The sequence below is a fragment of the Corylus avellana genome, chromosome ca6, assembly GCF_901000735.1.
Source record: "Corylus avellana chromosome ca6, CavTom2PMs-1.0".
Taxonomy (NCBI): domain Eukaryota; kingdom Viridiplantae; phylum Streptophyta; class Magnoliopsida; order Fagales; family Betulaceae; genus Corylus; species Corylus avellana.
In genome coordinates this window covers 25,884,479-25,909,575 of record NC_081546.1, presented here as the reverse complement: position 1 = coordinate 25,909,575, position 25,097 = coordinate 25,884,479, and the positions used below count along the sequence as shown (strand labels likewise).

Sequence of the window (25,097 nt, the reverse complement as noted above, 5' to 3'; positions counted from 1 at the left end):
AATGGGTAGTTGCTCATTTACAGATTTAAGTTGATGGGTTTGTTTGCAAGTGCAAGTTGATAATATTCTAAGAACCTATGCAATTGATGATTTATAAATCAGGGCCGGAATTAGGATTTCCCTAAGGAAAGGAGAGGACAAAACATGAATAAGGAATTAAGCCTTCGATACGGATCAAACCTAATTTTTGGGATCTATATAAATATATTTTAAGGAAAATTTTAAAACTGGGAGGGGCATGGCTCCGGCCGCCTATTCCATCGTCCCTGATCTATATGCTTTCAATTAATTAAAAGAGTCCAATTTTTAGTAGGATTTTCAAGTTATATGCTATGCAAAATCTATGTAATTATTTTATGCCTTCATGTATTATGGTTGAGAAGGTCACAAAGCCGTGGATACATTTACAACTTAATTGGTTGAAAATGAATCAACCTTAATATAAAATTAAATCAACTTGTTATTAGGGAAAACTGGGAAAGTTCATGGAGATAATAAGCCAACTTGGTTGGTACCTTTCACCGATACTTTTTAAAATATTAATCGAATAATTAAATTCATAATTTTTTTATTAACTTTAAATTTTGAAATAACTGATAACCTAATATAATATCAATGTTGTGACCGCTACTAATACACATAATTACCATCCCAAAGTAAGGCAATCTCTAGAAACAGATCTAAGCTCAGCGCTTGGCTCAAATAGTTTTTTTTTTTTTGTCAAAAAATTTGTCTTACGAGCCTATTCTTGCATTAATTGGCTAGCCCATTTGTGTTTGTAAAACCTGGGGTTTGTCTGGATTCCAAACATGCCCTTAATACAATACAATATCTTTTTATTGTCATCACATGAAGATAATTCAGCTCTGAAGAAAAGTCGTTTGTGGATACAAATAAATGAAAAATATATAAAAGAAAAGAAAAGGAAAGTAATGTAGTTTATATTCTTCCGTAAAAGAATTGATAGGCACCCTTACATTAGCTCACTAAAATGATAGTTAACTATTTAAAATTACTCCTTCAAGTATATATATATATATATTAGTAATGCTATATACTTAACTTTTATCCAATTTTCATTCTATTAGCTTATAAGCTAATGTCACAGTGATATAAAAGTGAGATCGAAGTCAAATATTTAAAATATTTATTTTTATTTCATCCCTTTAAACTTCTTTTTCGTTTTGTTTAAGAAGTTTTGTACCAAACAATCTCTAGCTTTTATTAAACTGAGCTGATCATTAATGTCTCTGATAATAGACTTTTTTTTTTTTTTTTTACCACTTTGATATTAATAGACTTGATTCTCTAATCTGAGATAGAATTAGGCCATTTAACAGCCATAATAATAACAGAGATTTTAACCCAAGAGAGGAAGCTAATTTACTGGCCAAAGAGCTGCATAAGCTTCACCTTTATTGACCCCTCTAGAATTTGACTTGGAAGTACAAACCAGCCATCACCTTACCATTTTCATTTCCTCAATTCCGGCCGGCCTTAATTCGTCCAAATATGACATATTAACGGATTAAGTCAACTCTTCTAATGGAAATGATTAATTTGTTATTTTTTGTTTACCATAAGGAGTGATTAATCACTTTCTAAAATTTAGGAAGCTATTTGTCAAAATTCCAAATCACAAGGACTAAAAATATATTTATTCCTTAAATGTAAGAGCATTTACACCATGTTCCGCTCACACCTGCTAGATGTTAAATGTTCAGTCGCAATACTTTCCATATCCTTTTTTTCTTTTCTTTGTTTGGCCATTTTGGAGTGACCGAGATAGTTCGTCCACCCTATTTAACACATTAATAAATTCTATCAATTTTTTTAAACAAAAAAATATATATTTATTTTATTTTTATTTCTTAGAATGATTAATCACTTTTAAAATTCAAAACCTATTTGTCAAAACTAGTACTTAGACAAAAAATGTAGTTATCACTGCATTTATGCAATTAGACAGTGAATTCCAGCTTGATTTCCACAATAACTATACGGCGTTGAGTACGCCAACATTTCAACCGAGATAGTTCGTCCACCCTATTTAACACATTAATAAATTCTATCAATTTTTTTTAAACGAAAAAATATATATATATATATATTTTTTTTTTATTTCTTAGAATGTTGAGAATGTTGAATCACTTTTAAAATTCAAAACCTATTTGTCAAAACTAGCACTTAGACAAAAAAAAATGTAGTTATCATTGCATTTATGCAATTAGACAGTGACTATCAGCTTGATTTCCACTATAACTATACGGCGTTGAGTACGCCAACATTTCAAGTGAGATAGTTTGTCCACCCTATTTAACACATTAAAAAATTCTATCAATTTTTTTAAACGAAAAAAATATATATATTTTTTTTAATTTCTTAGAATGACTAATCACTTTTACAATTCAAAACCTATTTGTCAAAACTAGCACTTAGACAAAAAAAATGTAGTTATCACTGCATTTATGCAATTAGGCAGTGACTTTCAGCTAGATTTCCACAATAACTACGCCAGGCGAGTATGGCGTTGAGTACGCCAACATTTCCAATTTTCAGTTGGCATTCCTCCTTAGACTCCTTCTTTTTTTTTTTCTTTTTTTTTTTAATTTAATTCCTTCAAGTTGCTAGTTCTTATTACATAATATATAATAAAAATTAGTTCTTAATCTTTACTCATAAGTCAAACAAAAGAATAAATAAAAACATAAAATAAAATAAAAAATTGATAAACTATGAATGGATAGTGATCCATACTTATCAATCTGTTTGTATGTGGAAGTTGGTAAAAACCCATTTTCCAAGTCATCTTTAGATATTTATACAATAATCAATGCAAGATGTGGCATGCATCTTCCATTGTCATCTAACTAGTGAAGACCATTTGTGCTTTAAAAATTCAACATCCTCATGATGGCCTTATAGGCTTTTACGATGACTTATTTTTTATGAAAGTGAAACCAACTTTCAAACCCTACCTATAACAGCTTTGATACCGATTATAAATTTGATATGAATCCAACATGAAATTAACAGATTAGGGTTGAGAGATCTGGCTTGTTGAATTAAATTTATCGGGTTATAATTGACCTATATAGTCTTTATACCCATGCTTCGACACTACAAGAACCCGACACGAGACACTAGCTAGAGCAAACAATTCTTGACATAACTCGCGAACCCAACATGAAATTAGTGGGATATAGTTGATGGGTCTGACCCATTTAATTAAATAAATCGAGTCATGATTGACCTATATAATATTATATCTATGCATCAAATCAACCTGAATTTGACACACGAATACAAATTGTTACCCTAGGCAATGGGTATTATCAAGAATGGAGATCCGATTCGATACTCACACGGTATTTGCCTTATTGCATTGCAATAAAGAAGGGATATGTTCGTGCAAAAAAGGATTCTACCTGTTCGACCATACAAAAGCTCGATCAGTTCAAGCAAATAGGGCTCATGCTACTCGAGTACAAGGCGGAACGGTTGCACCTTTCTCTAGGTTCACATAGATATGAATTAATAGGATAAGAATATTGCACTGGATCTTCAATTCGTACGTGGTTTCATACCCACACATAGTGCCTAGTCAATTGCCAACCATTCCACCCCTAATTAGTCAAATTCTATATTATTAACTACAATAGATTAATCATTTATGTACTTTGGAGAATCTTCATTTTGCATGTTAATTTAACTTTTGTGCATACTTCCATGCCTAACTAGTCTAATGCTATATTTATTATAATCCAAACAACTAGTATATCATTGTCTACACCTACTACTTGAATTAACCACATCCCACGGGTTGGAATTGTTGAAGTCACCTTTTCAAAATATATAATAAATAAAATAAAAAATAAAAAATAAAATTGATAGTTTGGACTTTGGAGGACATTGATGCCGTCTTAATTCGGGAGATATTGTAAATTGAGTATTTAATTTGAGGGAATGTCTATATTTTTCTCTATTAATTTTTTAAAGAATAAATTGAACCTTTAATTACACTTTTTCTTTTTTTTTTCTAATACCTTTAATTACACTTAACCCTCCTCAATTATCACTCATTTACACGTTGCCCTCGTGAAATACCGTTTAATTGATACATTCAATTCCCTTCAAACTACCGGTCTTTAATTGGCAAAAAAATCTTCCATGTTAGCTCAAATCATTGAAATTGAGAGAGTCTAGATCACGTGCCATGCAGTCACTACAAAAATCAATTTTTTTGTCACGGACCATTAGTAACATGTATATGGTGTTAACACGTTACTAAAGTTTAGCAACGTGTATATGGTGTTAACACGTTACTAAAGTTTAGCAACGTGTCTATGGTAACGTGTTTGACGGGTTATAAAATTGGACGTAACTATTTCAATTTTAGTAACGTGTCAAAATTGACACGTTACCATTTGGTAACGTGTTAATATTTGACACGTTACAAAGGGGTTATAACATGTCAGATATTAACACGTTACCCAAATATTGACACGTTATTAAAGTTGGCAGGAATTTTTTTTTTCAATTTTCTCCGGTCGGCACCTGGTATACGAGTTGTATTATATAATCCAACTAATCCAAAATCCAATAATCTATATAAAAATAATCTATCAATCCAACATCAAATATATAATCACAATAATCTATCAATTCAACTATATATAATCACAATCCAACTACCAAATAGTTTTATTGTTAGATTTTTTGTTTAAATAGTAATACGTTATTGATCTAATATAAAATAAAAATGAGTTTTGAATTTTATTATATTTTTTTTAGAGAAAAGTGAAGAAAAAAGAAGTTGTTTGATAATAATTTTGAAAGGAGGTCGATATTCTTTTTCCCTTTTTCTTTTTTTCTTTTTTTCTTTTTTTTTTTTTTTTTTTAAGAGAAGTGAAAACAAGGAAAATTGTTTGATAATGCTTCAATTCGATCAATATCTATTTGATGGAGCCTTTATAATTCACATACTTAGACTTTTCTTCCTTTCAATAACTTTTCTTTAGACAGAACCAACATCTTCCCTTTCTTTATTTTGCTTGTTTTCGTAAACACCTCAATCATATGTTGATAATATGATTAGTTAATTTAGTAAAAATAGCTGTTATTTTGATTATTTAAAGAATTAACTCGAGCATTTTTCCATCTCCAAGAAATTATCTCCATGTGTCACATGCCTTGGTGATCAATGGGGATGAAGTTTGAACTTGATGCTAGTAATGGATAGTTGCTTATTTACAGATTTAAGTTGATGGGTTTGCTTGCAAGTGTAAGTTGATAATATTCTAAGAGACCAAGCCTATATATATATATATATATATATATATTCACTTGCAATTATGGCTGACAAAACATGTACCTTACAGGACTCGTTTACGACCCGTTTATCCTATATACGTATTTTTATAATAAAGTTCTTCTAGGCGTCATAAAGAATAGTTACATATATAGGATAAATGGATACCTGTTTATTTGCCAGATACCTATTTTGCCAACCCTACTTGCAATTTCCCCTGGTTCTGTCAATTTTTTAGTAGAATTTTTGTGTTATATGCAAAATATATGTAATTATTTTCTGCCTTCATGTAATATAATATGGTTGAGAAGGTCACTAAGCCGTGGATACATTTACAAGGTAATTGGCGTGAAAATGATACAACCCCGAGAAAAAAAATTAAATCAACTTGTTTTTAGGGAAGGAAAAAAAAAAAATCATAGATACAAGCCAATCAGGTTGGTACCTTCTACCACTATGTTTTAAATATTAATTAAATAATTAAATTCACAATTTATTTATTAGCTTAAGCTTTGAAAATTATTGATAATTTAAATTTCTTGAATTCGGATATCAACGTCGTGGTAGGGTGCTAATACACATAATTACCATCTAAACCACAACTCCCATGGGCTTGAGAGAGCCTAATGAAACAGATCTAAGCTCAAAGCTTGGCCCAAATCATTCATTTCTTGTCTTACGGGCCTAATTCTTGCATTAAATGGCTAGCCCATTTGTGTTTGTAAAAATTGGGCTTTGTCTGGATTCCAAACAGTTCCTTATAATACAATATGAAAGTAAAATTAAATTAGTATAACTCCGTCAAGAGCCGGCCCTAGGTTTTCTCTCTAGACGTAGGGAGAAAAAAACCAGACTTGTGGGGAGGAGGGAGCTCTGCTTTCCCCTCCCCCCTACTCCCCTCTTCTTTCCTCCCACTCCCCTTCTTGTATTTTCCTTTCTTTTTCCATTTTATTTTTCTGGTTTTTCCAACTAGTTCAATTGATCGAGCCATCCCTTTGCTTATGCTACACTACCTCCGTCCGCCCTTCATTATACTACGTCGCTCTTCGCCTCCTCAAAATTGGTTGGACTTTTTGCCTCCCTTGACTCAATTGTTGTAGCTGTTTACTGGTTTTTTGTATTATGTTTTTGTTGATTTTTTTGAATAAGGGTTTGACTTCTCCTTAAATCTGTTTTCATAAGCAATATTAAGGATGAAGGTTTTTGTCCTTGCCTTTGAGTTGAAGATCATTAGTTTCGGTGTGAGGGGTTTGCTCTTATAGCCAGGAAAATAAAAGATAGAAATATGGGTTAGCTATGTATTAGATTGAGTCTACATACGTTCTATAACTAAAGTTTGGACATGGGCTAACGGATGTTAAAGTCATAGATAGGACTTGATTGTAAGATTTTATGTTTGTTTTTATGATGTTGTAACTTCACAGTTTTAACTATGATTTATCAGAGCTTTATCCTTTTTTTTTTTTTTGAAAGAGAGCTTTATCCTTTTAATCTTAAGGAGTGCTACACATCCAAAAAATTAGTTCACAAATGATGTGTCACTATCTTATGAAATTTATTATTTTGGGAAGTATGTCACCAACTCATGGGATGGTGACACATCATTTGGGAACCAACTTTAAAAAAAACAATTTGAGATGTGTAGCAATTCTCCTTAATCTTTTTTCAATGAATGAATATGTTCTTCTTAAAAAATATATATATATAGCGTAACTCTTTGTTTGCATTGTCCTCCAATCTTCTGTTGAGATTGCAATGTACCATTTCTGCTAACAAAAAAAAAAAAACTTTAAGCTACAATTTCTCGAATTTTTCCTTTTTACTTTTTTTTTATATATAATTTTTCTCTTTTTTTTTTTATAACTTTTGTTTTTTCCTGAATTATTTTTTGTTTTTTTTTTCGCTTTTCTAAGTTTTATAATTTTTTCATTGTTTGTGTTTTTCTGTTTTTGACATTTTTGGAGAGACATTTCAACCACAATGACAATTGTCAATTGTGGAAGTATTACAAAAATTAAAACATTGAACGGAACATTACACATAAAGCAATCATTAGAGATAGGTAAATGTAATTTCCTCAAGTAATTACAATAGATCCTGGCAAGCCAAATCCAGAGTATTACGTTGATTTAGGAATTTGGAAACCAAAGAAACATGATAGAAAAACTAATACTAAACTTACAACTTTTTGACATGTGTCATCACGTGACTGAAATGATGTCGGTTACTAAAATAATTTTAACACCATTCAATCACTTGTTAATTCATATAACGAATAATAATAAAAAATTATAAATCTAACATTTTTCCAAGTAGAAATATGAATACAAGAAAAAGAAATTAAAAAAAAAAAAGACTAATAGTCGTTATCCTCCGTTCTGGGCCATATAATAAGACATGACTTGACAATAACATTGTATTGTTTTTTATTTTTTTATTTTTTTATTTTTTGTGAAAACTAAATTGGTGAATTTTATTGATAATAAATCGTAGGTGAAGCATAATATTTCTGGCAAATAATCATTGAGATAAAGTTAATTGTTCCATAAAAATAATATTATCAATATAATTATAAGTAGTACCCCTTCAAATTCTATCACTGACATTAGTAGTCGTCATTTTCTTCATCCTATGAGCCGCCTCATTTGCTTCGAGAAGAACTAAGACTCAAAGTGAGTAGTATACGCCTCGTATCTTCAATTAGATGCCCAAAACGATTCCATGTGCCCATAGCTGAGTTGATAGCCTCCACAATTTGTTTGGCATTGACCTCCAACATTAAATTTTGTTCTCCCATATTCCTGCGTAAACAAACTGCACGATCGGTGGCATATGCTTGGATGAATACGACCATTACAAACTTAGGTTTTCATGACTGGGATAATTACCATTATACCAACTAGACAGTGACTTCCACCTTGAATTCCACGATAACTGCGCCTGCGCCAGTCCAAGAGTGCGTTGTCAACGTGACAACGGCAACATTAATTGGCATTCCTCCTTTGACAATAGCTCTTTTAATTCCTCGAATTGCTAGTTTTTCTTACAAAATAAAAAATAAAATTAGTTCTTAATATTTACTCATAAGCCAAACAAAAGATAAAAACATTAAAAATAATAAATAAATAAATGTGAATGTGGGGATACGATGGTTCTATCTGTTTACTTGTGCCATGACGTAATTCCCCAAAATATACTACAAATTTGAAAATTAATTGAGACGATAACATTTAAAGAGTTAAATAAAATATAGATCAGATCTGAATAAAAAAAAAAAAAACTATATTTTTAATGAAATAAATAAAGAAGAAGCATTGTTATATATATATATATATATATATATTGCTCTAACCTAAAACTAGCATATTGATTAGTTCGGTTGTTAAAATAATGTTTGAAATAAATTAAATTTTGTTTTGCGCAAATTAAACTGTACATAAAATGAATTATATGTTTTTTTTTTTTTTTGTAATAAAATGAATTATATGTAGATCACCACACAATATATCATTATTTGAAAATTAAACGTCTTGCAGTAAAGATGAATTCTACATGTTTGAAACAAAACTAAGAGCAAGAAACAATAATAAATTATTTTTAAATAAAAATTATAAATTAAAAAATTTAATTAATATTTTTTTTAAAATGTCACTTAAATTTATTACCTTAGGAGTTAGGCCACAAAACACATCAGCCGGCCTAGTCAACTCTAGCCCTATATTATTAACAACAATAGATTTAATCATTATGTACTGTACTCTTACTACTGTGGAGAATCTGCATTTTGCATGTTAATCTTACTTTTGTGCATACTTCCACGCCTAATTAGTCTAATCCCTATATTATTATAAACTAAAAAACTAGTATATCGTTGTCTACACCTACTACTTGACTAGACCGCATCCCACGGGTTGGAATTGCTCAAGTCACCCTTTAAATAAATAAATAAATCAATAAAAACAAAAAAACAAAAAATAGCATTTTGACTAAAATGGGTACCCAAAAAAATAGTAGCAAAATACCTTTAAAAATTGATCATCGATTCTCACGTCCTTTCGAAATTTAGTAAGTTAGCCCATCGTTAACTTTTTCCGTCTTTTCAGATGAAATACTAGTGACTTTTTTTTTTTAATCATCCGGGACTCCTCAAAATGCCAATGGGGTAAAGTGTTAAAAATAAATAAATAAATTAAAAAAAAAAAAAAAAAATAGGGTTGGTCAAGGCGGCCTCAAACTATTGGGGGTGGTTTCGGCCACCCTCAAATTTTTTTTTCATAGCTCCTTTATGTTAAATCACAACTTATCCTTAAAACGTAAGCCAATAGGAAGAAATAAATTTAATCATTTAATCAATACTTCAACATTTTTCTTCACGTGTGGACTCAAACTTCTTTTTAATAGGTGATGCTCAACACGTGAAATATAATTAAAATGGAGGATGAATGGAGTCAAGGTTCAAACTCATGACCTTTGGCTCTGATACCATCTTAAATCACTACTTATCTCAGAAACTTAAGTGGATAAAAATAATTAAATTTAATCATTTATTCAATATTTCAACACTTTTGAGTATGAGCTATCATAAGACTCCACTCAGAGCGAGAAAATACCACAGCTTTCACAAATAATTTTTTTTTCCTTGATTATTTTATGGGAAATTCTAGGTGTTCTTCTAGTGTTCTCCTGATGTCCTCCCAACTGTGATGTGGCTTTTAAAATTATCGTTGAACTTGAGATTATCATTATTGACTTTTAATCTATTGCTGATTTTAAAAGTAACATCACAATTGGGAGAACACTAGAAGAACACCTAGCATTTCCCTTATTTTATTGACAACAAGATGCTCTTTAAATAGAGTAATGATACTTAAACTGATAAGAACTCTAATTAATCCTAATTCTAATTCTAAAACAATCTAATCCTAATTTAGAAAATATAGTCCTAAGGAAATGGAATAGAATTTCAACTCAAATAATAAACCTAAGTCTAGTCTTATATCTATCATAGACCTTAGCTTCTTTCTTACAGATTGAAACCCAAAAATAAATCTATGATCAACATCAACAACGACATGGGTTGCTTTTTTTTATTATTTTATTATTATTATTCTAGTGATACTTATTTTATTATTTCTTTTACGAATCAGCAATCAATTGTGAACTCCACGATTCTTGTAAAGAAATATTTATGTTGCCTGGCATTTAAGTTATGCCAGCTACAAGATCTTTCAACCTCAATAAATAAATAAAACTACCAAGCTCTAAATCAATCTGATTATGACACATATTATCAACTTTAATCAAAATTTATGCTAAAGGGCAACCTGGCACAACCATATATGTGCAGTACAAGATTAGGTCATTTTGATTAACTTTGTAAAATTGTAATTCAACCAACATCCTTGAATCAAGTTTTTTGAAACTATAAATGATTTGTTTATGTACTAAAATAATCTGTCTTCTAGATTGCCATTGATTCTCAAACTAAGCAGTAGACAAGTAAGTGAATGAGACATCAAAGATGTGGACACAAGTTATTAAGATGGATTGCTTGCTTCAAATTGCCACCATATATCCAATGCAATGGAGGGAGTCAACATTTTAGTTCACGAGTAGAAAGATTAAAAAATAGAGTTGAACAAAAATTAATTTAATTAATTAACAAAATTTAATCATCTATAAATGTAATTTATAATTTATTTTTTCATGACTAGTCTTAATTTATTCTATTGTAATTGACGAATTTAATTTTGAATATGTTTCTTCATTTATAGCTCAGTGCTAGATTAAAACGCCACCATGTTTTTTCAAATTGTCTTTCTGGAAAGTTATAGTTAATTGGTTGACTAATGTTTTTTAGATCCTTGCTATTAAGTTGCCTGATGGGTGGGGAATGAAAAATATTTTATTTTTATAATGGTGTTTGGTAAATCTGGTAACCATGGTTGGTAAATGAATTATCTTTCTTTCCAAGTAATTCCCAAGGTCTTTCTCTCAAAATAATAATAATTCACGCAGTCGTTGTCAAAGCGTCATTAAACAAAATTCAAGGGGCCACATCAACAAAGTTGGATAAAAGTTTGGTATATAGCATTACTCTTTTTAAAAATACACAAACTTTCATGCTCTAAAGACATGTTTATTTAATAGACTGAGTTGAAAAAAATTCATTCAATCCAATTTGGAGAAAAGACTTTATTTGATAACACTTTTTTCCTTATCCATTTTATTTTCTCTTTTCAAAACAAAAACATCAATTAATTAATAAACAACCCAAAACACACATAATTACTTTCATTTTACGTCACGTGAAAAAACTTTTTTAAACAAAAACAAAAAATACCTTCTAAATATAGCATTGACAAAGAAAAATCTTTTTTTTTTTTACATGTCACAATTCAATCTAGTGACATTCGCTTCATGAATCATCAAGCATGACCTCTAACAGATTGAACTTACCCCCTTAAGGACATAAAAAACATTTCTTAAATAAAGTAAGATTAGAGAAAACAAAAAGGCGTGCTACATGTGATTAGATGTAAATTTCTTGAAGGCCGACACTTTTATTCCAAGAAGCAACATTCGTGTAGAGGTTCCTTTTCTTGTCATTAAAAATATTCCATGACATGGCACGCCCTATTGCCTATTGGGATTTTTTTTTTACTTTGCAAAAAGTCTACATAATCACGACACGAAACTAGTACAATCATACAAAGCAAGAAATTAAAAGTTAGCATAAAAAAGCCACTGTTTTTGGCACATTCTTACAACCAATAACAGTCAACCTCGAACCGTCGAGCATATACACGTACATTTTGTCGAATGTATTATTGTCTTCATTTTAACCTAACCTAACTTTTCCTCGTTTCACACATGGCTTGTCTCTGAATGATCATATTGAAAATGGAGGATCCATATTGATCCACTTGTTCAGACAGGACCTTTGGCTTTGACTATAGCTAATTGATCATTGGCTGGCATATGTAATATTAGACTTCTTAAATACTATTAGAGATAATGTTGTATGGTAATTAATTAATGGTGGTCACGGCAACGTTGAAAAATTACACTTTAAATCTTTTCTTCCACTAAAAGATGTGGACAAATTAACTAAGAAAGTAGAAAGTAGCTTTGTATCTTAAACTTAGGAAAAATTAAAGGAAAATTACTGCTAGTGCTTTAAATCAAGACATCTATTATGGAATAAATAATATTTTTTGAAGTCATAATTTTATATTCATCAGACATAGATTGTTATTCCAGACCCTGATTATTATTATTATTATTATTATTATTATTATTGACTTTGTTGTTACAAAGGTGATATGATAATTATTCATGAAATGGGATTCTAAAGTTTGTAGCGTACCCTAATGGAATAATATTGATTGGAGACTCAACTGGTATACCTACCAACCACTGCCCACAGAAAGACCACGTAAAAATCCACTTTTAAATTTTAATAATTATAAAACGATAATTTCGGTATTGTAAGGTACAAAGTGGGGATATTTTGGAAAATGTCTTGTCAAAGATTCAAAGTGGCCGGTTTAAGTTTTGTTTTTTTTTTCTAAGAAAAAACTTCTTAATATTCTATGGGTGGCCCACTGCTTGGCCACCCCCACTATAGATATCAATAGCATCATTCTAGATATCACTCTAGTGACAAATTTTGGTATATAAAGGAATTTTGTAGGTAATTTATTTAATAATTCCCCCAATTTTTTTTATTATTATTATTATTATTATTATTATTATTATTATTTTATCTTTTAAGATGATCAATGAAGGCAATAAGAATAACTGCCAACTGCCAACTTTTGTACACTAAAATCTAATATAATATTAAAAGAATAATGCCTTTTTCTAAGTTAAATTAGAAGAAATTCAGTTTATTAAATTGATATTTTTTCTTAAAGACATTTCATGAACAAATTTTACATGTTCTATTATATATATATATATATATATATATATATATAATTTGCATATTTTAAGAGCATATATCAATTTAATAGACTAAATTAAAAATATATATATATTAAAAATAAATAAAAAATTCTTCAACTTTATCCATACTAAAATTAAGGTGGAATGTGGAACCTAATTTTGAAGTGATTTTTTTCTCTACTTCTTATTATTAAAAAAAAAAAAAAAAGAGAAAGTTTAATAGAGTAAAGTTAAACTTAGTTATAATTATGTGACTAACTTCATTAATTACCTGGTCGTTATTCACTAATTATCCATCTTTAAAAGAATTAAATAAGAATTGTTGAAATGATTTAAATGACAAAAATGGTGCGTTTGAGATTGCGGTTTTATACACAAAAAGTGCAATTTCAAAGCAGAAAATAAATTATTTGGGATTGCGTTTTTAAAAACTTTGATTTTTCAAATCGCATAAAAATGTGTTTTTCTGAAATAGCAAAATTTTAAAATCACAAGCTTTTAAGTACTAAAATGGGAGGCAGCAGCAGCACGATTTGGCTTTAAAATGCTGCTTTTTGGTTGACTTCCGCGACACGAGGTGCACGAGCTCCATGTTTAGGCTCATTAATTTCCTCGTAGGTTCCCTCCATGGTTTTCTTTTCCAACGACATGAACAATTGACCTCCGCCAAAGAAAAAATAACAGGCGCTGCATACACGCAAAATCCACGAGTAATGCACGTTCACACATTCTTTGCCACATTTTAATATTTCATTTTCCTTACATAAATTACAGACTCCATCGAATAAAAGCTTTACTTTTTAATCTCTAATATTAAAAAAAAAAAATAATAGATCAAATATTGGAACATTAATAGTACTGTTGCAGTTTTTATTTTTTTATTTTTTTTTATTTTTGCGTAAAATTATATGGGTTGATCAGATCCTATTGTTAGGCACGTATAGCACAGAAATTTAGACAGTCTAATAAAAGAAATTGTAGGCTGTTTAGGATTGTGTTAAGAATAGTAAAAAGTATTTTTCATGTTTGGTAAAAAAATTTAAAAGTACTTTTTTTTTTTGACTTTTTTAGAGTATGTATGTTTGAAATTGTGTTTGAAAATTTAAGTCAAAAAGTGTTTTTAGCAAAAAAAAATTTATTTTTAAACTTTTGTCAAATGCATTTTTAGGAAAAACTAACTTAAAATTGAAGATTTTTATTTAAAAAATAAAAAACTCTGATTGACTTTAAAAACTCTACTTCCCAATGCAATTTTAAACATACTCTAAACAGGCTCTAAGAGCCTGTTTGAAATTGTCTTATGGAGTATTGAAACTTTAAAAGTACTTTTAGTATTTAAAAAGTTGTGTCCAAACAAATCAACACAGATAGTTTATTTGTTTAGTAAAAAAATGTTTCAAAAGCACTCATTTGAATTTTTTCACTCTAAAAATAGCTAAAACATACTTTTGAAAAAAACTTAAAAATAAAACTTTTTTCCAAAAAAAAAATTGTTTTAACTTTAAGAATTATATTTCCCACTCTGGATTTAACTTAGGTGGTCAAAAAATAAAAAATAAAAACACCGTGTTAAATATTTTTCAATAGCTAGCCAAGATTTAATTTGAAGTCATTTATTAAAAAAAAAAAATAGCTATTAAAGAAGCTACATCACATTATAACCTAGGCCAAATTCTAGAAAATGGTATTTTTCCAAAATTCTCTTTCTTTACCAACCTAGTTTTCTAGTGTGAGAGCAAACATTAATTGTTTGACTTTGGTAATATTTCCACTCCAATCACAAGCATAAATGCCTATAAAACATGCTCATTCCTTGCCATAGCGTCTCCCACACACAAGAAAAAGAAAGAAAAAGAAAACAAGAAACATGGAGCATTTCTACCTCTCCCTCCTCCTCCTCTTCGTCTCCTTCGTCTCCCTCTCTCTCTTCACCCTCTTCTACAAGCACAGGGCACACTTCACCAGCCCGAACCTTCCGCCGGGGAAAACCGGGTACCCCATGATCGGCGAGAGCCTCGAGTTCTTGTCCACCGGCTGGAAAGGCCATCCGGAAAAGTTTATCTTCGACCGCATGTCAAAGTTTTCGTCGGAAATCTTCAAAACCTCTCTTCTTGGGCAGCCGGCCGCCGTCTTCTGCGGCGCTGCCTGTAACAAGTTCTTGTTTTCCAACGAGAACAAGCTTGTAGTTGCATGGTGGCCTGAATCTGTTAACAAAATATTCCCTTCTTCCAATCAAACCAGCTCCAATGAAGAGGCCAGGAAGATGAGAAAGTTGCTTCCCCAGTTCCTTAAGCCCGAAGCTTTGCATAGATACATCAGCATCATGGACACCATTGCACAGAGACACTTTTCTTCCGGTTGGGAAAACCAAAAGGAAGTTACTGTATTTCCACTTGCAAAAAGGTAGCAATTGAAATAACCTTTTTTTTTTTTTTATTGAATTAAAATAATTAAATTCTATCATTTTTTTTCGTTCCAGCTTTTTTACACGGCTAAGGGAAAAAAAAAAAAAAAAAAACGATATTATTGACAAATAGATATTCTATCACCTTTTTTTAGAGTCAAATCAGTTATCTTATACGTCATATAACCCGTCAATTTTGAGTGGTGAAAAAAAAAAAAAAAAAATTTACATTTTCGGGTCAAAAACTCGTTTTCAAATAAAACTACAAAAACCGTTTGAAAAAAAAAAAAAAAAAAAAAATTGTTTGAACCGCAAGGGTTAATTGCATTTTTAGAACACGACTTTGAAGGTCAGAAAAATAATTTTACTAAACTAGCTATTAAGAGCTTGTTTGAGATTGCGTTTAGGAAATATAGCTTTTAACTCAAAAAGAGCTTTTGGGTAAAAGCTTTATTTTTAAGATTTTGTCAAAAGTGCGTTTTGTCCATTTTTAGACTTTTTTAACCTTTAAAATCGCTTTTAATTTTTTTACCAAACGAGTAATTTTTTCTTCAAACAGGCATTTTGAAAGTTAAAAGCACTTTTAGACATTCAAACGCAATCCAAAATATGCTCTAAGTGCATAGTTAATAAATTAAGGTTGCGTTTAGAAATCACTAAGCTAAACAAAAATTTGGGTACGTTTGTGTTTATGATTTGAAAATGCAGCTAATCATGCGATTGTATAAATACAAACGCTCCTTTGCATGCGATTGAAAAACGCGGATTTTCTTTATGTAATTGAGTTAATATTGATTGGTAATATATGTGTGTATATATATATATATATGTAGGTATACTTTTTGGTTGGCTTGCCGGTTGTTTCTTAGCCTTGAAGATCCGAACCATATAGCAAGATTTGCCGACCCATTTAATGCTTTGGCCTCCGGAATCATATCGGTCCCAATTGACCTGCCGGGGACGCCGTTCAACCGTGGGATCAAGGCTTCAAATTTCATCAGGAAAGAGCTGTTGAAGATCATCAAGCAGAGAAGGGCTGATTTGGGGGAGGGCAAAGCAAGCCCAACACAAGATATACTCTCTCACATGCTCTTGGCCTCCGACGAGAATGGCCAGCACATGACGGAATTAGATATCGCCGACAAAATCCTTGGCTTGCTCATCGGCGGCCACGACACCGCCAGCGCTGCTTGCACTTTCATTGTCAAGTACCTTGCCGAGCTTCCTCATATTTACGACGGAGTCTACAACGGTAATTTTTTTCTATTTTCTCTATAATTTACTTGATTTTCTTTTTTTCATTTGAAACTATTGCTAGTAATTTAAAAAGTAAATTTGGAAGTACATGTTCGAACGAGTTGACCTATAAAAAGTGTTTGGGGTAACTTTACTTTAGACCCATAAACTATCACGCGATTTGACATATTTTCGAACTTTGAAATCTCTCAATTTATACATCTAAACTTTTAATTGTAGTCAATTTACTTACCCCATCAATTTTTGCCGTTAAAACTGTTAAAAAGACAAAATTATCCTTCAATTTTCTTTTTACTAAAAAAATTTGAAAAAAAATGGTCACAAGGTAGCCCAACCGTGGGTCACTTTGTGATTATTATTATTTTTAATTTAAAATTAAGGGTAAATTTAAAATTTTATAAAAAAATCATGGGTATAAATGTCATTGTCTCACTTTTAAGGTTTAAAATCTGATGGATAAGTTCAAATTTATTATAATTGAAAGTTCAAGGTCCAAATTGAGAGGTTTCAAAGTTTGAAAATCGGAGGTATATTAAATCGCGTGATAGTTCAAAAATCTAAAGTGAAATTACTTCAAATTCTTATATTTATTTTTTGAACACTATAGCTTTTATTATAATTATTTTTTACAAAATGATAAGACAATTTATAATTGGGGAAATCATTAAAAGGGTATGATTGATAATTAAGTTAATTATTAATTAACTAATTAAATTGATAAATTATTTTATTTATAAATTATAGTAACCGAATATTTTACCCTTTTTTAAAAAAAGGAAAAAAAATGGTACTATGAACGGGGATGAGTCAATATCCTGTCTGGATCAACCATGCCATAAAGTCATACTATCAAATCATTCTTGGTTTGAATATAAGAAAATATTTTCATGTTTGTATCGAATTTTAATTAAAAAGACTTGAATGAAACCGACGTGTGACTTTGTAAATTTGGTGACCCGTGATCCCCACCAATGCGCGTTCACACCGGCCACTTTAGCACATGAGTATTTATAAATATTCATCTTCATTTTATTTTTATTTTTATTTTTATTTTTATTTTTATTTTATTAAATTGATGTAATAGGATTAAAAGCTCTTTTTCTAAAAAATAAAAAATAAAAAATAAAAGTAGATTTGAACTATGCCATATCAACTTAATTAGAAATATGAGAGTAAAATGAAAGATAAGTATGTAATATTTATGGGTAATTTTACTTTAGATCTTTGAATTATCAAATAATTTGAAAAGGTCCTCTTAAACTTCAAAACATTTCAATTGTAATCAATTTGAACCCCTCCGTCAAATTTTAAATGTTAAAAGTGAAACAATTATGTTTATACCCCTGACTTTTTTATAAATTTTTTTTTTAAAAAAAAAAATTAGGAATATTTTGGTCTTTTTAGGGGTAAATCAGAAAAGTTAATGGCTATATATGACGAAAAGGTTCAATTTGACTACGATAAAAGTTTAGAGGTCCAAATTGAGAAGTCTTGAAGTTTGAGAGAGGCTTCTCAAATCGCGTGGTAATCTAGGAGTTTAAAGTGAAGTTATCCCTAATATTTACTCTAATAATTATTTTACAAGAAATGTTGCATATTATATTTTTATTTTACTAGGCTAATATTTAACTAAACCCCTTTAGCTTTAGGAGGTTCGGGGCCCTCCCAAAATTTAATTTAGGAGGACCTAAAGGACCAGATTTAGCTATCTTAATCAAGTACTTGTGTCCACTATATATATATATATTAGTTTTATCTTCCTTTTAGATCCGCCCAGATGCTAATGTTCTTTAATCCTTGGATCTGCCCATATTAAAAAATAAAAATAAAAAATAAAAATTAACTTGGGGAAGTGCCATGCACATGTAGCATTTCTCTTATTCTATTTTATTTTTTATTTTTTTGTTTGTTTTTATTTGCTTTCCTTAAGCCGGCAAAGAACAATATTTATTAATTAATTAATTTAGTGCAATTATTGAACATTCATTTGATTCTTGTTTTTGTGTTTGTTTAGAGCAAATGGAGATAGCCAAGTCCAAAGAACCTGGGGAGTTGTTGACCTGGGATGATATTCAAAAGATGAGATATTCATGGAACGTAGCATGTGAAGTCATGAGGCTTGCTCCGCCGCTCCAAGGAGCTTTCCGGGAAGCCATTAATGATTTCATCTTCAATGGTTTCTCCATCCCCAAGGGCTGGAAGGTCAGTAAATCTTTATACCTTTCTTCTATATATCCATCATCCCCCTCCCCAACACCCCTACAAATAAAAGAAAAATTACTGAGGACCCCTGAATTTAATATGAATTAGGGTTTAAAGTCTGACTCATTTAATTAAATAAGCCAAGTCTAAGATGACTTATATATAGTCTAATACCTATGCCGCATCGACAAGAAACATTTAGGGTTAGGTAAAGTTGAAGACTCCAACCCGTTTAATTAAATAACTCAGGTTATAATTGACTTATATAGTCTTATACCTATGCAGTTATCACTACCAAAGAAACTGCAATTTATGCCTTTTTAGGCTATATATATAAACGGCACCAAACAGTTAATGCCGTTTCTCAAACGGCATTAACAATCCAGTCAGAAATTTATTTGCTGCGGCAAAGGATGAAAACGACATTAATTTATGCCTTTTGAGGATAAGCGGCATAACCCAATTTAATGCCATTTTGAATAGTGAGCGGCATTAAATTTAATGAGTTTTGTTGGTGTTGTGCATGCGCGCAGTTGTACTGGAGTGCAAACTCGACCCACAAGAATCCAGCTTACTTCCCTGAACCAGAGAAATTTGATCCGAGCAGATTTGAAGGAAGTGGACCTGCTCCGTACACATATGTTCCGTTTGGTGGAGGGCCGAGGATGTGCCCAGGAAAAGAATACGCCCGTTTGGAAATACTTGTTTTCATGCACAACTTAGTGAAAAGGTTCAAGTGGGAGAAGATGATTCCTGATGAGAAAATCGTGGTTGATCCCATGCCCATTCCTGCAAAAGGCCTCCCTGTTCGCCTTTACCCTCACAAACCTTGAGTGTTTCAGCTTGGAGTCAACGCCTCTCAAAAGTCAAAAATCTTTAGGTTTAATTATGTTCTATTGTTCTTTATCATTCGCCATACAATTAAAAGCAGACAACCCAACCTTTGTCTTTTGTTTTTTTTAATATTCTTACTTTTGTCCTTTGTTTTTGTTTTTGTCTTGTATTGAAGGCTTCTACATCAGCCACCTGTACGTGTGACTTATATATTCCCCTATATATATATTTTAAAGACCCAAAAAAAAGGAAAAGTAAAATGGTTATAGAATAATTAACTATATTTTGTGGCACCTTTGTGTTGATAATCTGTGATTGTTGCAACATTTATTGTTTTGTTGACCAAGTTGCAATCAGCCTGAGCGGGCCTACAAGAAAGGTCGTATTTACAAGGCTTACTTGTTCAGATAGGCATCGGAGCAATTAAGATCGACCAAGTAAATTTTATCGGGGCTTTCTTTCGATTGGTTGCAATTTGAACAATGAAACCTATTGCAATTGACTATTAGATGCTCTCTTTCGATTGGTTGCAATTTGAACAATGAAACCTATTGCAATTGACTATTAGATCAGACACCACCTTTAATTAATGCTGGGAAAGTGACGAGCAAATTAATCAACAAGTACACACATGGTGAGTAGCTGAAGACATCTATGTATAATGAATTTGATATGATATGTTGGCGTTTAGTATGCTTAATTGATAAGGCAAAATTTTCAAAAGCTTTATTAAAACGAGAGTATGCCCTCTCACATTATTCTGAAATATTTAATTTGTTCCTTCTCTCTTCTCAAAAATACAAAATTCTGAGATATTTTGAGTTTAACTCCAAAAGTCTAAAAGTTTCATTTGTTTTTTTTAGAACATTTCTAACAATATTGATTAAAATAACTAGTGAAATGGTACAAAGTTTTTATTTTAACTACTACTTTTTTAGTTTTTTTATACACACTCTTAACATACTCTTTATTATGCACCCTCTATTTTATTTAAATATTATTTCTCAAAGGAAGAGAATGAGGAGAAAGAGAAGAGAGGAGAGAGAAGAGAAGAGGGAGGAAAAAATAATTAAAAAAAAAAAATTCATATGCGAAAGTTTACTATATATAGTAAATTTTTTTAAACTTTTTATTTCGAAGCATATGCTGAAGGAGTAGAGTGACTCATATATAATATCTAAATATAATTAATATAAACCATATAAAGAGTTTGCTGAAAATCTCTTTAGCTGACTTTCTATTGATGAGTGACAATTATTATATCAATTATAAGACGCGTTATATTTTTGCACTAATTATTTCTCTAAATATAACTATTTTGCACAAATTGGCACAAAGGGGTGGCTCTGCCATTGGCTCCCATTAACACTTCCTAAAATGAGTTCAGTCTCTTTGCCATAGGCCCATAGCTACATTGGATCCCCACAGTGACCCAAATGTAGAAGAGGCACTTGTTGCCCTTTTTGCACTTTACACTGCCCAAACACATACAATTAGCATATTCTCCTCTAATCTTTTTTTAAAAAAATCACTATAATACTGATCTGAGAATTGCCTCGTTTTTTTTATACTCTTGGCCTACTCAGCACTTTTGAAAGCCGGACCGTAACCAAGATCAATAGAAGCGTGAACTATCATGCTTACAACATTGTTTATTGAGCCGCTATAACTAATTCTACCGCCGGTTTTTCCATATATTTATATCCCCTACGAGATTTACCTTTAGACAATAAAAATTACCCTCCTTGTTAGATTTTGTAGCCTTTTTGTTTTGATGGGCCTTTCTCTTCATTGCATTTATGTTTCAGTACTAGTATTTTGTTTAGGAGAATAACTCTATAAAAAAGGATCAAAATCCTAAGCAAAGGTACTTGATCAATACACCTTTCGTTCTCTTAGCCTACTACCTCCATAAAAATCATCCAACCAACTTAGGCATTAAAGTGTCCCTCACTAGCCCAAAACCAACGAGGGGAACCGATGGATACCTTATTGAGGTGTGGCCTGATGAATCCCAAACCAGGCAAGTGGTCCGGATCGGCTCTAAGATAGCCATGGATCTAAGGAAGTCACTTGTAACCTTTTTGCACAAAATGTCTTTTCCTAGATGCCCAATGACATGCTTGGAATCGACCTCAAGATCATAGCCCATCAACTAAATGTTGACCCATCGGTCAAACTGGTGAGACAAAAAAAGGAGTTTTGAATCATAGCAGAACTAGGCAGTTGCCGATCGAGGTCGACAAGCTCTTATCGGCAGAGATTATAAAGGAACAACACCCTAACTAGCTATCCAAAGTAGTTTTGGTGAGGAAGGCCAACAAAAAATGGACATGTGCGTTGACTTCACCGACCTCAATAAGATGAGATATTCAGTGAAGTTACCCTTAATATTTACTCTAATAATTATTTTACAAGAAATGTTGCATATTATATTTTTATTTTACTAGGCTAATATTTAATTAAACCCCTTTAGCTTTAGGAGGTCCGGGTCCCTCCCAAAATTTAATTTTGGGAGGGCCCATAGGACCAGATTTAGCTATCTTAATTAAGTACTTGTGTCCACTAAAATTAATGTTCCTTAATTCTTGGATCTGCCCATATTAAAAAATAAAAATAAAAAATAACTTGGGGAAGTGCCATGCGCATATAGCATTTCTCTTATTCTATTTTATTTTTTATTTTATTTTTTGTTTGTTTTTATTTGCTTCCCTTAAGCCGGCAAAGAACATTTATTAATTAATTAATTGAGTGCAATTATTGAACATTCATTTGATTCTTGTTTTTGTGTTTGTTTAGAGAAAATGGAGATAGCCAAGTCCAAAGAACCTGGGGAGTTGTTGACCTGGGATGATATTCAAAAGATGAGATATTCATGGAACGTAGCATGTGAAGTCATGAGGCTTGCTCCGCCGCTCCAAGGAGCTTTCCGGGAAGCCATTAATGATTTCATCTTCAATGGTTTCTCCATCCCCAAGGGCTGGAAGGTCAGTAAATCTTTATGCCTTTCTTCTATATATCCATCATCCCCCTCCCCAACACCCCTACAAATAAAAGAAAAATTACTGAGGACCCACGAACTCAATATGAATTAGGGTTTAAAGTCTGACTCATTTAATTAAATAAGCCAAGTCTAAGATGACTTATATAATCTTATACTTATGCTGAATCGACACGCAACATTTAGGGTTAGGTAAAGTTGAAGACTCCAACCCATTTAATTAAATGAATCAGGTTATAATTGACTTATATAATCTTATACCTATGTAGCTATTACTACCAAAGAAACTGCAATTTATGCCCTTTTTTTAATGCCTTTTTAGACTATATATATAAACGGCACCAAATAGTTAATGCCGTTTCTCAAACGGCATTAACATTTCAGTTAGAAATTTATTTGCTGCCGCAAAGGATGGAAATGGCATTAATTTATGCTGTTTGAGGAGAAGCGGCATAACACAATTTAATGCCATTTTGAATAGTAAGCGGCATTAAATTTAATGAGTTTTGTTGACTTATATAGTCTTATTACCTTATTGGAGGTGTGGCCTTAAGAATCCCAAACCAAGCAAGTGGTCCGGATCGGCTCTAAGATAGCCATGGATCTAAGAAAGTCACTTGTAACCTTTTTGCACAAAATGTCTTTTCCTAGATGCCCAATGACATGCTTGGAATCGACCTCAAGATCATAGCCCATCAACTAAATGTTGACCCATCGGCCAAACTGGCGAGACAAAAAAAGGAGTTTTGAATCATAGCAAAACTAGGTAGTTGCCGATCGAGGTCGACAAGCTCTTATAGGCAGAGATTATAAAGGAACAATACCCTAACTAGGTATCCAAAGTAGTTTTGGTGAGGAAGGCCAACAAAAAATGGACACGTGGGTTGACTTCACCGACGTCAATAAGGCCTGCCCTAAGATCAATTTCTCACTTTCTCATATAGACATATTGGTCGACTCCACAGTGGGAAACGAATTGCTTAACTTCATAGATGCTTTGACTTTATGTAAGTTTCAAATATGTACGTATGTGTGAGTCAAACCGGCCGTTTTGTTTTGTCGAATAAGACAATCTCTTATCTCAGAGTACAATGTTGTTACCTGACTTTAGATGGCCTGGATCAAAATCATTATCAAGCCTTGTAAAGCTTTAAATATCGAGGGCGCCTCCCATATCTATTTTCAACTATTTTTGCAACCACTTCTTTTGACCTTATTTTAGCTGACCAAAATTAACTCAATTCATAATAAATTGCCTCCAAAACAAATCTCTTCCTCTAGCCTCACCCATCTAAAAGCCCTAAAATCCCCCAAACCTTCTTGTTGTCTCTCACTCCCTTAGGGTCAACATTGAAATTAATTTTGATGCAGTCATTAAGAACTAGGGGTGAATAGGCAGGTTACGGTTAGTGGTTATTGGCTAAAACCGCTAACTGTAACCGCCTAGATGATTAGTAAAATCTACTAACCACCACTGCTAATAGCCTAGGCGGTTAACTGGCGGTTAGCAGTTAAAATTTAAGTAAAAAAAAAAAAATCCCAAAATGATGTCATTTCTATGGTAATACGATAATAGCATACTACATATGACATTGTTTCTAGATTTTTATACATTTTTATATATATATTTAAAATTTTAAACACAAAAACGACCTCGTTTCATGTAATATATATATATATATATAGGCGGTTAGTAGTTAACAGTTAGCGGTTTTGAAAAAACCTAAAACTACTAATCATAAGGCGGTTAGCGATTTTTCCTAACTGCCTTCAAAAGCAATTAACAGTTAACAGTTTTTCCTAACCGCCTTTAAAAGTGATTAGCGGTTAGCGGGCCGCCTTTTCACCCCTATTAGGAACTCTTTCTCTGCATTGGCTGCCATTACACTTTCTCAAATGAGTTCATTATCTTTGCCATCGCTACATTGGGTCGCCAATGTGACCCAAATGTAGGAGAGGCATTTGTTGCCCTTTTTGCAACTAAAATTGCCCAAACACATACAATTAGCATATTCTCCTCTTATCTGTCATATTTAGTCTTTTTTAAAAAATCGCCATACTATTGATTGGAGAATTGTCCCATTGTTTCTAATACTCTTGGTCTACTCAGCACTTTTAACAGCTGGATTGTAACCAAG

At 31.5% G+C, this 25,097-nt stretch overlaps 1 protein-coding gene across 1 annotated transcript; it reads left to right on the top strand.

The window, feature by feature from the left end:
• Positions 1-15,105: 15,105 nt before the first annotated feature.
• Positions 15,106-20,234, top strand: LOC132184488 (beta-amyrin 28-monooxygenase-like). Its single transcript, XM_059598138.1, has 4 exons — positions 15,106-15,664; positions 16,499-16,917; positions 18,937-19,124; positions 19,658-20,234. Exons 1-4 carry the CDS (start codon positions 15,129-15,131, stop codon positions 19,955-19,957), a joined length of 1,443 nt encoding a protein of 480 aa, XP_059454121.1. The 5' UTR covers positions 15,106-15,128; the 3' UTR covers positions 19,958-20,234.
• Positions 20,235-25,097: the final 4,863 nt, after the last annotated feature.

Bases quoted from the DNA above. Each gene is read 5' to 3' on its own strand.
- LOC132184488 (XM_059598138.1), top strand. From the start codon at position 15,129: ATGGAGCATTTCTACCTCTCCCTCCTCCTCCTCTTCGTCTCCTTCGTC. The intron at 15,665-16,498 runs GTAGCAATTGAA...ATATATATGTAG, and splicing joins GTATTTCCACTTGCAAAAAG to GTATACTTTTTGGTTGGCTT. The intron at 16,918-18,936 runs GTAATTTTTTTC...GTGTTTGTTTAG, and splicing joins TTACGACGGAGTCTACAACG to AGCAAATGGAGATAGCCAAG.